A 13,447-nucleotide genomic window follows, 5' to 3' on the forward strand; every position below is an offset into this window, starting at 1 on the left:
CAAGTCACATTGATGATGTAGCAGCCTAACAAAAACTTCAATGTTCAGTCTAAACACTGTCAAGGTTGGATGGATATTCCATCACTGCCTACAGATCCACTCCAAGCCAAAGAAAATATTCTTTCACTGAAGAAAACCACACCAAATCACCCCTTTTCTTGTAAGATGTCAAAGCGGAATCATTACAAAAGGAGATTTTGAAGATTACTAACAGAGTTCAAGGAGACTATCTTGAAGTTTGACAACAGAGCTCACACTGCAGGTCACCATGCTTAATGTTTTTTTTTTTTTTTTTTTTTTGCGTCATTCAGGTTATCATTTTAATCGATCATCAGTTTAAGTGTGAATGGTTTGTGGACCTGAAGTGACACGCAAGCGCAGAGGAAAACACGACATCACGTCGTGCATGGTGTTTACAGAAGTAAATATGGATGCATCACGTGTTTGTCAAACAATTTGGAAGTACTTGAACAGTCGTACCCAACAAAACTATGCCCAACTGAAGAAGGAAAGACAGAGGACAAATGTTAACAATGGTCTTTTGTGTAGCACTGGCTGTTCCCTCTGTACAGAGGTATGCATGGATGCGGAGTAGGGACCTGTGGTGGGATCGCGATGTGAGGGTCTTCACTGACACAGAGTTTATCCATAATTTCAGGATATCGAGGAAGACTTAAATGTATCCGTCAGCGCCTCTCCTCTAGACTTTCAATACAAAACACCCATTTCCAGTGACGTCAAACTCGGATGAAATACGACATGACCGCTTTGACTGCGATCGTCTCGACACAGATCAGATATGTATCTGATTTAGGCAATAAAAAAAAGCAGAATTGAGCTGCAGTGTGAACTAGCCAAAGTTTTGTTTTCATTAGATGAAAAGTCCAAGAACAATTTACAAACACTTCTCCTAAAATAAAGGTTTTCACCTATGCCTCATTGTTAATACATTATGCAAAGATTCTCAGTATTTCCAGATGAAGAATTAAGTGCCAAGTGGATGTAGAGACTAAAGAGCTGATCTGAGCTCTAGGTGATAGTTTGCACATAGTTTTAAAAGCAGGAAAACTGCCTCTACCCAGTCAATTAGCATGTAATCTCATTAAGGTTGTTTCATATTGTTGCTGCTGCAGGCTGACGGATGCACCTTCTAAGCTAACATTTGCCTTAAACCCTCCAGGGTGTGTGTGGCCTGAACAGGCAGGACCTGGCAATCTGCCTCTTGTGTGTACACACAGGATATTTGGGTTTTCCCTCCTGGTTAACTTTTCCCTGGTCAGAGGTGAAAGGTGTTGGCTCACGGGGAGAGAAGGACACAAGGCATTGTGTGTAGATTACAAACATCTGCAGTGATCAAGGTTACAACTGCACTTTAGTTCAGATGGTGAAAGCCTGTTCATATACCAGATAAATTGAGATGCACGTGAGATCACTGCCTGTAACTGTGTTAACCGTGTGCATAAAGTGTTCCTGCATAAAAATAAACAAAGTTAGAAAAGAAAAGGCGCACTACATAATTCTGCTGTCAGTAAAACGCAGCTCATCTATAAAATCATGGTGCATGCACACTTTACAACTTAACTATCTTAATAAAACTGACCACCCAAGAATTTGAACTGAATGTAGTTCCACCTGTATAAAATGAATGGAAATAACATTTAGGTGGATTTAATGTTACCTTAGGCTGAAATGATTCATCTTTGGTAGTGATCCGTATTATTCTTTGGTAACAACTGTAAGAAAACTTGCTCTTATAATGACGAAGTCAATAAAGGCTGATATGACTTAACTAAAACTTCCATAAAGTAAGTAAGCAGAAGGAAAACACATTAAACAATACTCTAATATTGGTTCAGCCCCAACACCAGTAAATAAATCAGATCTGATGCTTCCAGAAGTATGTGTGGTCATGCAGCAGCAAATATCACCGATAATGAATTCCACCCCATGTAAACTTTAAGTGACCGTAGGGTGTACATTTGTGGCATATACTTTTATTTTTTATGCTAATGTACCAACACACAACGTATATACACTCTCAGGACTATAATACTAGAGATGCCGTGCGCTGGTCTCGGTACACTTATCTATACACTTCTACAGACCCCTAATAATTATCTCTATGTTACCTCCAGTTGAGTTACGTGCTGTTCGTTTGGAGAAGCTCTTGACTGCTAGACTTTGGCCGCGCTGCTTCCGTCTCCAGGCAGTGCGACACTTTGAATCAATGCTTTGCTTGATCCGGTACCAGTCTGATTCAGTGATGCCAAATTTGTGGAACAAGTGGCCTGTGGGGAAGTTAAATGGAGTAAAAGGTGAGGTTTACAAAATGAGGGTTAATCATTACCTAGTTATTAGGATGGGCATTTTTATTTTTTTTTATTTTTAATATGGTGTTTAGAAGGCTTGTTTGTAGGTTCCAGAAATACAAGAGAATAATAAAATTAAAGAGACAATGACAATTTTCACAGAACTAGAAAAGATGCAAGCAGATGTAATTAAGGTGGCTAAATACAAATATAGCTTAAAATAAAGCTTAGTTAAAAACTGAAGGTAATCAGTCAAACTATCCCTCACCACCTCTCTCCATGAAGTTAAGTTCAGGTGTATTTACTGACTGTCTACCCCATATAAACGGTTTAAAGGGCAAGAGTCCCTTGACAGCTCATGTCTATGTTAGGCAGCAACACGGCTTCAACCTCTACAACCTGAGGATAGAAAAATGAGACAAAGGGGGAGTGGAGCTGATGTATTGGGATGACAGCATACAGCAGCCCTTTTACACATGATGGGTCCTGTAGAGGCAAGCAAGGCAGGTGTTCATTCCTTTTTGATTTTTTTTTATTTTTATAAAAAGGCAGGCAGAAATGAGTCACCCAAGTCACCAGGCCCTGTTAAAGCCTCAACATAACCTCTATGACATATGTTAATATACAAAGTGTCAAAAGGAAACTAATTCCTTAACAAAAAATGGAAGAGAGCTAGAAATACAATTACAACTGAGCCTATTTCACCATCTCCAAACTTACAGCAAATGGTTGACACCTATATTCACTATCCAACAATAAGAAGGTGCAGGGGAAATTTAACTCTATCCAACCGTGTGACATGGAATTCAGACAGAACTTTAATCCTGCTTTAAGCCCATATATTCCACGAGATAACATTTACTAAAACCAATTTCAGGGGGTATAAACTGAACTCTGCAGGATAAATTACAGATGGCAGAGCCATTCTTAACACGGCAGTATAAATATACATTATACAGCCAAATGACTTGCATAGAGATCAATCTGTTTATCATTAAGCCCTGAGTCTCCTTAAATAAGGAATCAAAGAGTTCACTGAATTGAGAGCGACTCCATTAAGATCTTTCTACCAAGCACGTGCATGTCATTTAGAGTCCGGTATGCACTAAAATGTGTTGCACATTAATGTGTGTGTGTGTGTGTGTGTGTGTGTGTGTGTGTGTGTGTGTGTGTGTGTGTGTGTGTGTGTGTGTGTGTACAATGATGAATGTGTGTTGTTTTAAGCCACCTTGGGACCACAGGCTGCATTCTATTTCTGTATATTATTCATAGCAGCTTTGTACTGGAATGGAGACTAAATGTGAGTGGGTCTCAGAGAGGTCATTTATTGCTTTGAGGGGAAGAGGTTTTAAACCCCTGCAGGGAGAGGTGTAGCTGTAGTTTAACTTTGACAATGCAGAGACCATGTCATAACTATGAGATACACAATGGTTACCAGACACTGACGTGGCAGTTACTCTTAGACAAGAGAATTCATTACTCACATTTTACCCGTTTATTAGCAAGTTCATATGTTTCAGAAAGTCCTGCACAAGTTGCAGCAGCTGCTACAGATTTTTATAACTAAACATTTTCTTCCGTATCACTGACTCTAGAGGGATTCTATGAGTACTTTAAATTTGCACATAAAAAACTGTTTTGTAGTATATTTCCACTACTTCAGATTAAAGTAAAGTAAAACAAAAAGGAAGCAAAAACGTGTTCATCGTAGACTGTTATAACTTCAAAACTCACAGCGAATGCCATAGATCATGAGTGGGTCTAGCTGCTTCTTTCCATGTTTTCCCTGCCCAGAGAGATTTGACATGGCCTGGACCTCCCGGTGGAACAGGTAGTCCAACAGTGTCAGTGCCATTTTCTCTGCTGTGCGGCAATTTGTGCTGATATGAAGCATGTCAGCTGGAGACACGGGGCAACGAACTCGCATCTCTGGGTTGTTCTCATCTCCCAACCAGGTGCCACCTGGATAATCATCTAAAGAACGAAGCAACAAAGAAGAGCTCTTTGTCAAACAAGAGATATTTAGATATGGCTCTTTCAGCTCATCTATTAAAAACACTGTGATGTGGGACAGTTTGCAAAATATTCCCAGCTTGCATTTGGAGAAAAAAAGCCATATACACTATATCCCTTCTGTAAATGGTCTGACTCTCAGGTTGACAACTGCTACACTGGTGTAGCAGCTTAGTAATGGATGTAATACAATAGCACCCCCACGTGGCAGTACAAAAGAAGTGAGCCACTCAGGACAAAAATGTGATGTGGGTCAAATGCTTATACCATGTGTTAGCAGTTAACTGCACCAAATAAACAATGCATGAGACAAATGGTGCCATCTAGCTAATGCCGACTGCCACAAATCTATCATGGAACGGCATAGAAATGAATAATTGTTGCCTTTGAATATAACCAAGAACTTCCTCTTCACTGAAAATGAGTCAACCAACAATTAAACCCATACAAATACAATATGGGTTTCATTTAGGTTTTCAAAGTTTTTGGAAAAAAAATGAGCAGTTCTTTTCTGGGCTCAGCCAGACACGCTCAAGAAAGCTACTGAAAATGTGAATAACCAAGCCGAGCCAACATGAATACAGTCGGAGACAGAAATAAAGGAAAATGCAAGCAGTGCAATTATTTAGAGCTCTTAAAAAGATGCATGGTAGCAACCCATTATTAGAACGACCTTTTACAGTGTAGACGTGACTCAAAAGAAGCTTACTACTCCCCATACTTTATATGCACTGCTATTTTGCTACAAGCATCATGGATGATGTGACCGTTCTTGTGCTAACAAGTCACAGAAAAATGAAAATTGATCTCATACAGCAAAGTAAGGCTTGTTAACAGAAAGTAAAAAATTTTCTTTTATCATACTGGTGCAGGTCATCACCAGCTAAAAGATATAAGATTCTCAAAACAGTAAACTTGTAGCTTTTCCTGATAATAGTGCTAATCAAGATCTGCCACTGTGCGTAATCTTAAAAAAAAAAAAAAAAAAAAAAAAAAGTAAAAACAAACATTTCAATAATTCACGCATCCAGACTAAAAGGGAGCCCAAGGCATAACATATACACATGGACAGATTTGTTTGTGCCTTTCCATTAACGAAATACTGAATACTGACTGAAATAACTTGAAACTGATGAAAGTATTAATAGTTTGAATAAATTATTGAAAACTGATTAATGACAGACATAAAATAACAAAAAAATACAAACTAATGAAACTTTCTTGGATGAAAATAATAGGACCCTCAATTTAATATTTTATTGCACAACTCTAAGAGTCATTCTTCGATGTTTTAGTTGTGTGTTTTGGATCATTATCCTTTTGGGGGATGCATAACCTGCGACAAACACAAAGCTTTCTGACACTGTGCAGCACGCCGCTCCTGAATGCCTTGATAGTCTTGAGATTTAATTGAACCTGCACAGATTCTAGACATCCCGTACTAGACACATCAAGACAGCTCCAGAACACAACCGAGCCTCTTCCATGTTTCACAGTAGCTAGTCTTTTATTGAACGCTTAATTTTTGTGTCTGTGAACATAAAGATGATGTGACTTCCCAAAAAGCTTGTTTTGTTTCATCAATCTAAAGGACATTCTTCCAGAAGCTTTGCGGTTTGTAAATATGCTTCCAACAGTAGAGTTTCCCTTTGTTATTGCACTTAAACTTCCATTTGTCAATTTTGCTTAAATTATTGTTTATCATTACTTTTGCCAGTTTCAAGTTATTTCAGTGACAATTGTGGGCTTTTCTAAACAGTAAATTTGTCCGCGTCTGATATGTGTGCTTTTCTCTCTATATCAGACAGCAACATTGAGCCATACCTTCTGAATTGAGTGTGATGAGTGTGACATTCTGGCCATTTTGTACACTGTTTGATTGACCACCATTAGAAACAGTGTCACTGGCCTCTGAGCCACTGTCCTGTTCCTCCTGACTCTCTTCTGGGCCTGGCACCTTTACCAGTATTGTGTTCTGACGCCGCCTGGTGATGGTGCTGCAAACATAAATACTGTATGAAATATGCTGACGGAACCAGTCATTCTGTTTTTAAAAAACAAAAAACAAAAACAGATTCTGTATTTTATACTCCCACCTTGGCTAAAAAGTGGGTTAAGAAACTGAGTCAGCTATGTTCTGATCACACTCTGGCACTGATTATAAGGCATTGTGTTAGGACCGAGTTTTATTATACGGTTCTCTTTGAAAGGGAGCCACTGACTTGCTGAGAAGGTTCTCCAGCGGAGAGTCTTCTTGGGCCGAGACCTTTGGTTGCTCCCTGTTCACTATTACATTTGTCTGCGGCACAACACTGAAAGTAAAGATCAAGACAAACTGGTGATTAACAGGCAGAAAAAACAATTCCACAATAGAGATGCTTTAGATATAGAAAAAGCAAATTATTCAAGTGAGTCTTTAAAATGGCTAAAAGAACTGCATTGGCCATTTTAACTGACAGATTGAAGGGAAAAAGAATTCAAGGGGGAACCTTACCACCTCACTTTGTTCCAGGTCTGAGTGGCACCTTGTGGTGATCCCGCGACCATAGGAACTTGGATAGGACTCTTGGAAGGGGGTGCCATGCTGTCAAGTTTGCGTCCAATAGCTCTGCAAGTTGCATCCAAAGACTGCAGCTTGGATTCAATTACATCTAGGCGCTGGCTGACTGATCCAGAGAACGTCATTATAAGGTTCTGGAAAGACAAACATTAAAACAAATGCATCCAGACTTTCAGAAATAGTGCATCGTTCACAATCAATACAGAGAGAACAGCAACATACATAATAGGTACCTTAATAATTGATAGATCCTGGTTGCCACTGTTATTCTCCGGGGTGTGGATTAATTTCCTCTTTTTCTTTTGTGGCCTTTCTTCCTCACCTTCATGATTGTCCAGTATGTCTGGCATGCAATTAATTAGAGAAAGCCTCAAAACCTTCAAAGGATTTCACTTAGGAATGTCAAAACAAAAAGATCCAAACTTGTTCAAAATGCTGGAGTACTGAGTTTTTTCGCTGAGGTCCATACACAATGTTCTTAGAATTAAAAAAAAAAAAAAAAGAAGTTACATAGAACATATTAAAATAAAAGAAAGTTATTAATTTCATTTGATAAATGAGGATTTTTTTAAGAGATTAAATGTCTTTGATTCACAGATCAGCATTTGAAATGAGATACGGGTCAAGAAAAGGAGAACATGTCATTATCAAGCAATTCGCCACAGATCAGTTAGGATATAAAGGAAAAAAAAAAACAACACAATATGTTCTGGGATTATTTCAAAGAAATCTTACCAGTATGGTCATCATGGTCAAAGTCCTGTACTGTTATTTGGACAATGTCATCCAACCCTGGCTCAGACATTGTTTGCCACTGAAATAAGACAAGATAATATTCATTAACTGACAGGCTTCTTTAAGGTTTAGTACCCTAACACCAAGTAATAGTTTTTTTATATGTCATTATAAATCTACCATTGTTATGAGAGATTTTTGGCCCCCTCTTCTTAGCGATGTTCCTTTAGCTTATTGACGTTTGCAGGCATACATCCATGCACCGCTCTCTTAAGGTCCCACCAATACATTTTCAATAGGCTGATGTATCAGAATTGACGGGCACATTGCAAATCCATGATTCTTGTTTTTCTTTTTTGGCCAGTTTGTTTTAAATTTGGTGGCTGATGTGCTTGAGATATTTGTCCCTTTGCATGACCCTGCTTCTGCCAAGCTTTAACAATTGCACAGGTGGCCTCACATTTGGTCTCACTTTGGTTTTGTTTGTCCAAAGGACATTATTCCAGAAGTCTTGTGATGTGTTCAAATGCAACTTTACAAACCTAAACAGTGGGAACGTGCTATTTTCTTATTTTTTTTCTTCTTAAAAAATGGAAAAAAAAGGCTTTCATCATGCAACCCTTTCAAGCAATACTAGTGCAATCTTTTCCTAATTGTTCTTTTGTGAACTTTGACATATTGTCTGAGAGGTAGCGGCAGGCTTTTACTCCAATTCCTTTAAAAAATTACCAATTTGATCTTTCTGCAAAACTACAGTGAAAACTACACATGGGAAAGTTGTCAACTCTCGTCACTGGCCTTATAAATCTTCCCACATATAAGAGCGGTTACAGTTGCTTCTCCAAGATCATTGCTGATGTATTATCTGCTTGGCATTACATTTTCAAACAGCAACACTCTCAAAACAGCAAAATGCCAGACGTTCTGCTTATCAGAGGTGGCCACATTTGTTCATAATTATTATAAATCCATTTGATTAACAACTCCTGGTCCCATCTAATTCATACAGAAGCAGCAATGGTGTTATTAGTTTTTCCCCCACACTTTATAATTTTGGTTCAATTTTTGTCAAATAATATATGTAATGTGTTTGTTCATCTGAGATTGTATTTACCTAAATTTATGACCCTGTAAAGTCAAGATGAAGTTTATTTATGACTTCAAATGTTAACATCTTAACTGAGGCTGTGTACTTTATTATTTTATTACTATATGTTGTGACCTGCATTGTCAGGGCATTACATGAACGTTTATAAAAGAAAGTTTAAATTATTTCAAACTACATTCTGCATTTTTTTTTTAAACTTGAAAAAAAATGTTCCTTTTGACCAAAACAAAACATGTCTTTGGGCCAGGACATCATCAAACATAACCTGATTCAGTTACACAAAGTTGAATACACTAAATAAGTACACCATTAACACAGAAAGCTGAATTAATAAAAATAGATTATTAAGTAGATATATAAAAAAAAATCTTTAACGTCATGAGGCGTAGTGTTGGAGGAAAAAAAACTAACTTTTTACCATAACTTTTATTTGAAAAAAAAAGTTTTGGCAACAATAAGTTTTAAGATTTTACATTTCTTCACAAAAGTTGATACAATTTTGTTTGAATTTGTGTCCTTCAATTGCATGATTACCATACCCACTTTTTTCCACACATAACCACAGTCCAAGGCACTTTGTATACTTCAAACCGATTTTATTCTGTTTACATACATTAAAAACATGACTGTGTTCAACATCTAATACAACCAAAATGTAGGTGATCTCAAAGGTATTAAGGGACTTTTTATTAGCTCATAAGCAGTTAAAGTCACTGCAGAATGGATAGATGGATGAATGAAGCAGGGTTTCATTCGTCTTGGCTGTTGTTACACACAAGAAAAAAAAGGTTACAACCATCTACCCAACTACCATAATACACTTATTTCTTAGAAATGTATAGACTGAAGTGTGGCCATTATCAAATAGTGATTACACATTATTTTCTACAGTTGTGTAATGCAAATGAATGTGTGGCTGACTTGTCAAAATGCTTTTATAATTGTTGTCTGTGTATTTAACTATACAAGAACCACTGTGGAGGAAATGTTGGGCGATCTATAACACAAATGTCTCTGTCCATAGATCGCTTAATAATTTGCATAGTATAGGCAAAGTTGACTTTTGAATCCGGTAACCCACAATAGTTAATTACAAACTTTTTTTTTTCCAAATAAAGGCTATTGTAAAAAGAAAAGAAAAGAAAATGATTGCCAAAGATAAACAAGATAAACAAAGACACAATCAAGTCCATAATCTAAAAAAACTGTAGTAATTTAGAATTACTTAATTCAGGGTTCCTACACATTTTTCAAGGTCAAATTCAAGCACCTTTTAAACACTTTCAAGGGTAATTTTCAAAATCTTCAAGCACCTTATCACTGGGGTGAAATATCTACAGGAATATACTGTATATACTCATAATTATATTTTCCGCTTTTTATCACAATTAATTACATTGTATCGTGCTGTAAACATCTAGTTATGTTTCATCTTACTGATTTTATTTCTCCTTGTAATAACTAAACTATACAGTCCGATACCAATTTTGTGAAAGACAGTTATAATTTCAAGCACTTTCAAGCACTTAAAACTAAAATTCAAGCACTTTTCAGGCCTTGAAAACACAACATTGAAATTCAAGCACTTTCAAGGATTTCAAGCACCCGTAGGAACCCTGATATATATATATATATATATATATATATATATATATATATATATATATATATATATATATATACTCATAATTGTTTTTTCCGCTTTTTAATCACAATTATGTACATTGTATCGTGCTGTAAACATCTAGTTATGTTTCATCTTACTGATTTTATTTCTCCTTGTAATAACTAAATTATTATAATGATTCCAATTTAGTGAAAGACAGTTATAAATTCAAGCACTTTCATGGATTTCAAGCCCCCGTAGGAACCCTGAGTGAGTTATAATTTCAAGCACTTAAACAAAAATTCAAGCACTTTCCAGGCCTTGAAAATGCAACATTGAAATTCAAGCACTTTCAAGGATTTCCAGCCCCCGTAGGATCCCTGTCATTTACTGATGAGTGTGGGAGAAAGTGTGTAATTTGCTGCAGTAAGTGACCTGGTCGTGTCTGGTTTATGGGCGGGGGTCTGCCGGCGCTAAACCGACGGAAATGTAGCCAGAAAAACAGCCTTCGTCACTTAGTGTTTGTGTCTTTACTAAAAAAAAAAAAAAAAAAAGAATGAATACGTACTGCATTTCAGAAACACTGACTGAATTGTGACAGGTACAATGAGTCGTACAGGGACCGACACACAGGCGGATCTGGGAGCTAGCGCTAGCGCTAGCGCCGCTCACAATCCTCAGCTAAAGCCCTAACTCTCCCGCTAGCTGCTGCTAGCGCGTAGCTCGGCCCAGGGCCGCTGCTGCACCAGGCAACAATTGGTAAAAAGTGAAAAACCAGCAGGTAAACGTTAATGTCGGTCCGGCTCCTTCTCCAACTTGCTCGCACACGACATAAGCTGCGTATAAGATTGGGTTATATTACCGTGTGAGTGACGAATTCTCGTGTTGTTTGTAGGGATTCCGATAACGGCGTCGTTCCTCGCGAGAGATGAGTCCGCGCCTCCGCGGGCACGCGCGCTTGCTCTCGGGAGCGCGCTTCCTCCAGAGCCGCTCACGAGCTCCCCGGCTCAGGCTCAGGGCCAGACCGGCAAGTTTCTTTATTTGTATTTGTATTTTATTTTTAAAGGAAAAGAAACCAGGAACAGTACATATTAATAACATTTTCATGTAAATATGCTAGAGCAGTGGTCCTCAACCTTTTTTCAGTGATGTACCCCCTGTGAAATATTTTTTCAGCCAAGTACCCCCTAACCAGTGCAAAGCACTTTTGGTTGTAAAAAAAAGACCTAAAACAGAGCACTGTGCCATCAGTAACTGATTTATTAAACATAAAAATATTGCTGCTACGCTTCAACCACGACTCCATCGTTGGTCCAAGTGATTGACAGGTGAATCCAGGTGATTGACAGGTTAGGTGGAACCATCCTGGTGTGGGGGACACTCTGCGTTTTTAGGATAATAAGTTGAATAGCCTACTCCTGAAGATAAAATTCATTTTATGAATTTAGACTTATATTTTCCTCAATTATTTATGAAATATTTATTTTTAAATTATTTTTGCATGGATGCTACTTTTTAAATATATGTATATTTTAAAATCTCACGTACCCCCTGGAGTGCCTTCACGTACCCCCAGGGGTACGGGTACCCCATTTGAGAACCACTGTGCTAGATTATAGCCAGTGGCTAATTTGCATCTTTAGTCCCTGGGGCAGGTTGATGTAAAAGAAGGTTCCAGACACACATACATTACATGTAGTCCAAGAAATTATGACACACAGCAGTAAAATACACTAATAAATACACAATAGAAGAAAACACAATAAAATACACTAAGATATAAGATAAAACATACAATAAAATACACCAAGATGTAATGAGTGCAGACTTGATTCTCTAGAAGCCATGTTCTTAAGTGTTTTATGAAGGAGGTGAGGGTGGGTGTGTCTCGTATGACATTTGGTACTTTGTGTTCCATGTATGAGATGCTCGGTATGAAAACGCTGACTGCCCAAAAGCACTTTTTCTGAATGGGACAATACAGTCACCTCTAGATCCTGCTCTGGTTAACCTGTTCCTGTTTTTCTTTATAATATATTTATTGGAGGTGGAGTCAGACCATGGGTGATTTTATATACAAGGATGCAATCTGATGATACATGTCACTGGCCAGCTTATTCATTTATTTATTTAAAAAGGGACAGCACACATTAATTAACATGAGCACTTGATGCACACATACATTACTCCTGCCCTGTTACATCGCTTTGATAACAATAATCCTGATTGCTGTATTATAGCCAAGAAGAAGGAACTTTATTACACTGCCTACTATGGAGTTGCCCCAAAATAAAAAAAATTCTGGGAAAAGGTCATACAAACTGTATCTGATATATCTATCAAGTTACCGGTCTGCCCTCGGGTACTTATCCTAGGACTATTTTCAGATAGGAGTGTCCGGTGCGAATAAAAAGATTGTAATTTTGTGCTCACTTCAGGCTAAACACTGTATAGCAACTTCCTGGAAGAGCACTGAACCTCCCATAGTTAAACATTGGTTTAACAGTCTTTCCAACGTTCTAGCCATGGAGAAATTAACCTACGCCACCAAGGGGAAAATACAGAGTTTCTTTAAGTTATGGGGACATTTTATTGAATATCTTGAAAGTCACCAATCAGGAAGTGTATGAAGAAAATGTAATATTCAACACATCAGCTCTATAGGAAACGCAGGGTTATATTTTTTAAATTTTTATTTAGTTATTTTTTTTATTTTATTGAATTTGTATTTATTCATTTATATATTTTTTCAGTAGTTCTTGGTTTTGTCTTTTCTTTTCTCTATGAATGTGGACATGTAAATCATCATTAATGAATATGTCCTGTTAAATCTGAAAACCCAATAAATATAATTAAAAAAAAAAAAAAAACATGAGCGTTGAGTCCAATCATGTGCCAGATTTAGCTATACGGGCTAATTTACATCTGCAGTCCCTGGCACAGGGGTCTGCAACCTTTATTATCAAAAGAGCCGTTTTGCTCCCACTTCTACAAAAAAAAATTGTCAGGAGCCGAAAAAAACCAACAGAGATTTTAAAAGTTTTCATGTTTTATTTATTTTAGCTGTTATAACCAATATATATAACAACAGAAGTGCAGTATGCATTTGTAGGTGT

At 37.4% G+C, this 13,447-nt stretch overlaps 1 protein-coding gene across 1 annotated transcript in view; it reads right to left on the bottom strand.

The window, feature by feature from the left end:
- banp (BTG3 associated nuclear protein) overlaps window positions 1-11,280 on the bottom strand; it is a 36,540-nt gene extending 25,260 nt beyond the window's left edge. Inside the window, exons 1-8 of the mRNA XM_061722142.1 lie at window positions 11,194-11,280; window positions 7,618-7,696; window positions 7,116-7,225; window positions 6,817-7,016; window positions 6,545-6,634; window positions 6,147-6,319; window positions 4,044-4,283; window positions 2,130-2,288 (exon numbers count right to left, since the gene is read on the bottom strand). Of these exons, the coding sequence (XP_061578126.1) occupies window positions 2,130-2,288; window positions 4,044-4,283; window positions 6,147-6,319; window positions 6,545-6,634; window positions 6,817-7,016; window positions 7,116-7,225; window positions 7,618-7,687 (1,042 nt within the window). The 5' untranslated portion in view covers window positions 7,688-7,696; window positions 11,194-11,280. The remainder of the gene's footprint in view (window positions 1-2,129; window positions 2,289-4,043; window positions 4,284-6,146; window positions 6,320-6,544; window positions 6,635-6,816; window positions 7,017-7,115; window positions 7,226-7,617; window positions 7,697-11,193) is intronic.
- Window positions 11,281-13,447: the final 2,167 nt, after the last annotated feature.

The sequence above is a fragment of the Cololabis saira genome, chromosome 5, assembly GCF_033807715.1.
Source record: "Cololabis saira isolate AMF1-May2022 chromosome 5, fColSai1.1, whole genome shotgun sequence".
Lineage (NCBI taxonomy): Eukaryota > Metazoa > Chordata > Actinopteri > Beloniformes > Belonidae > Cololabis > Cololabis saira.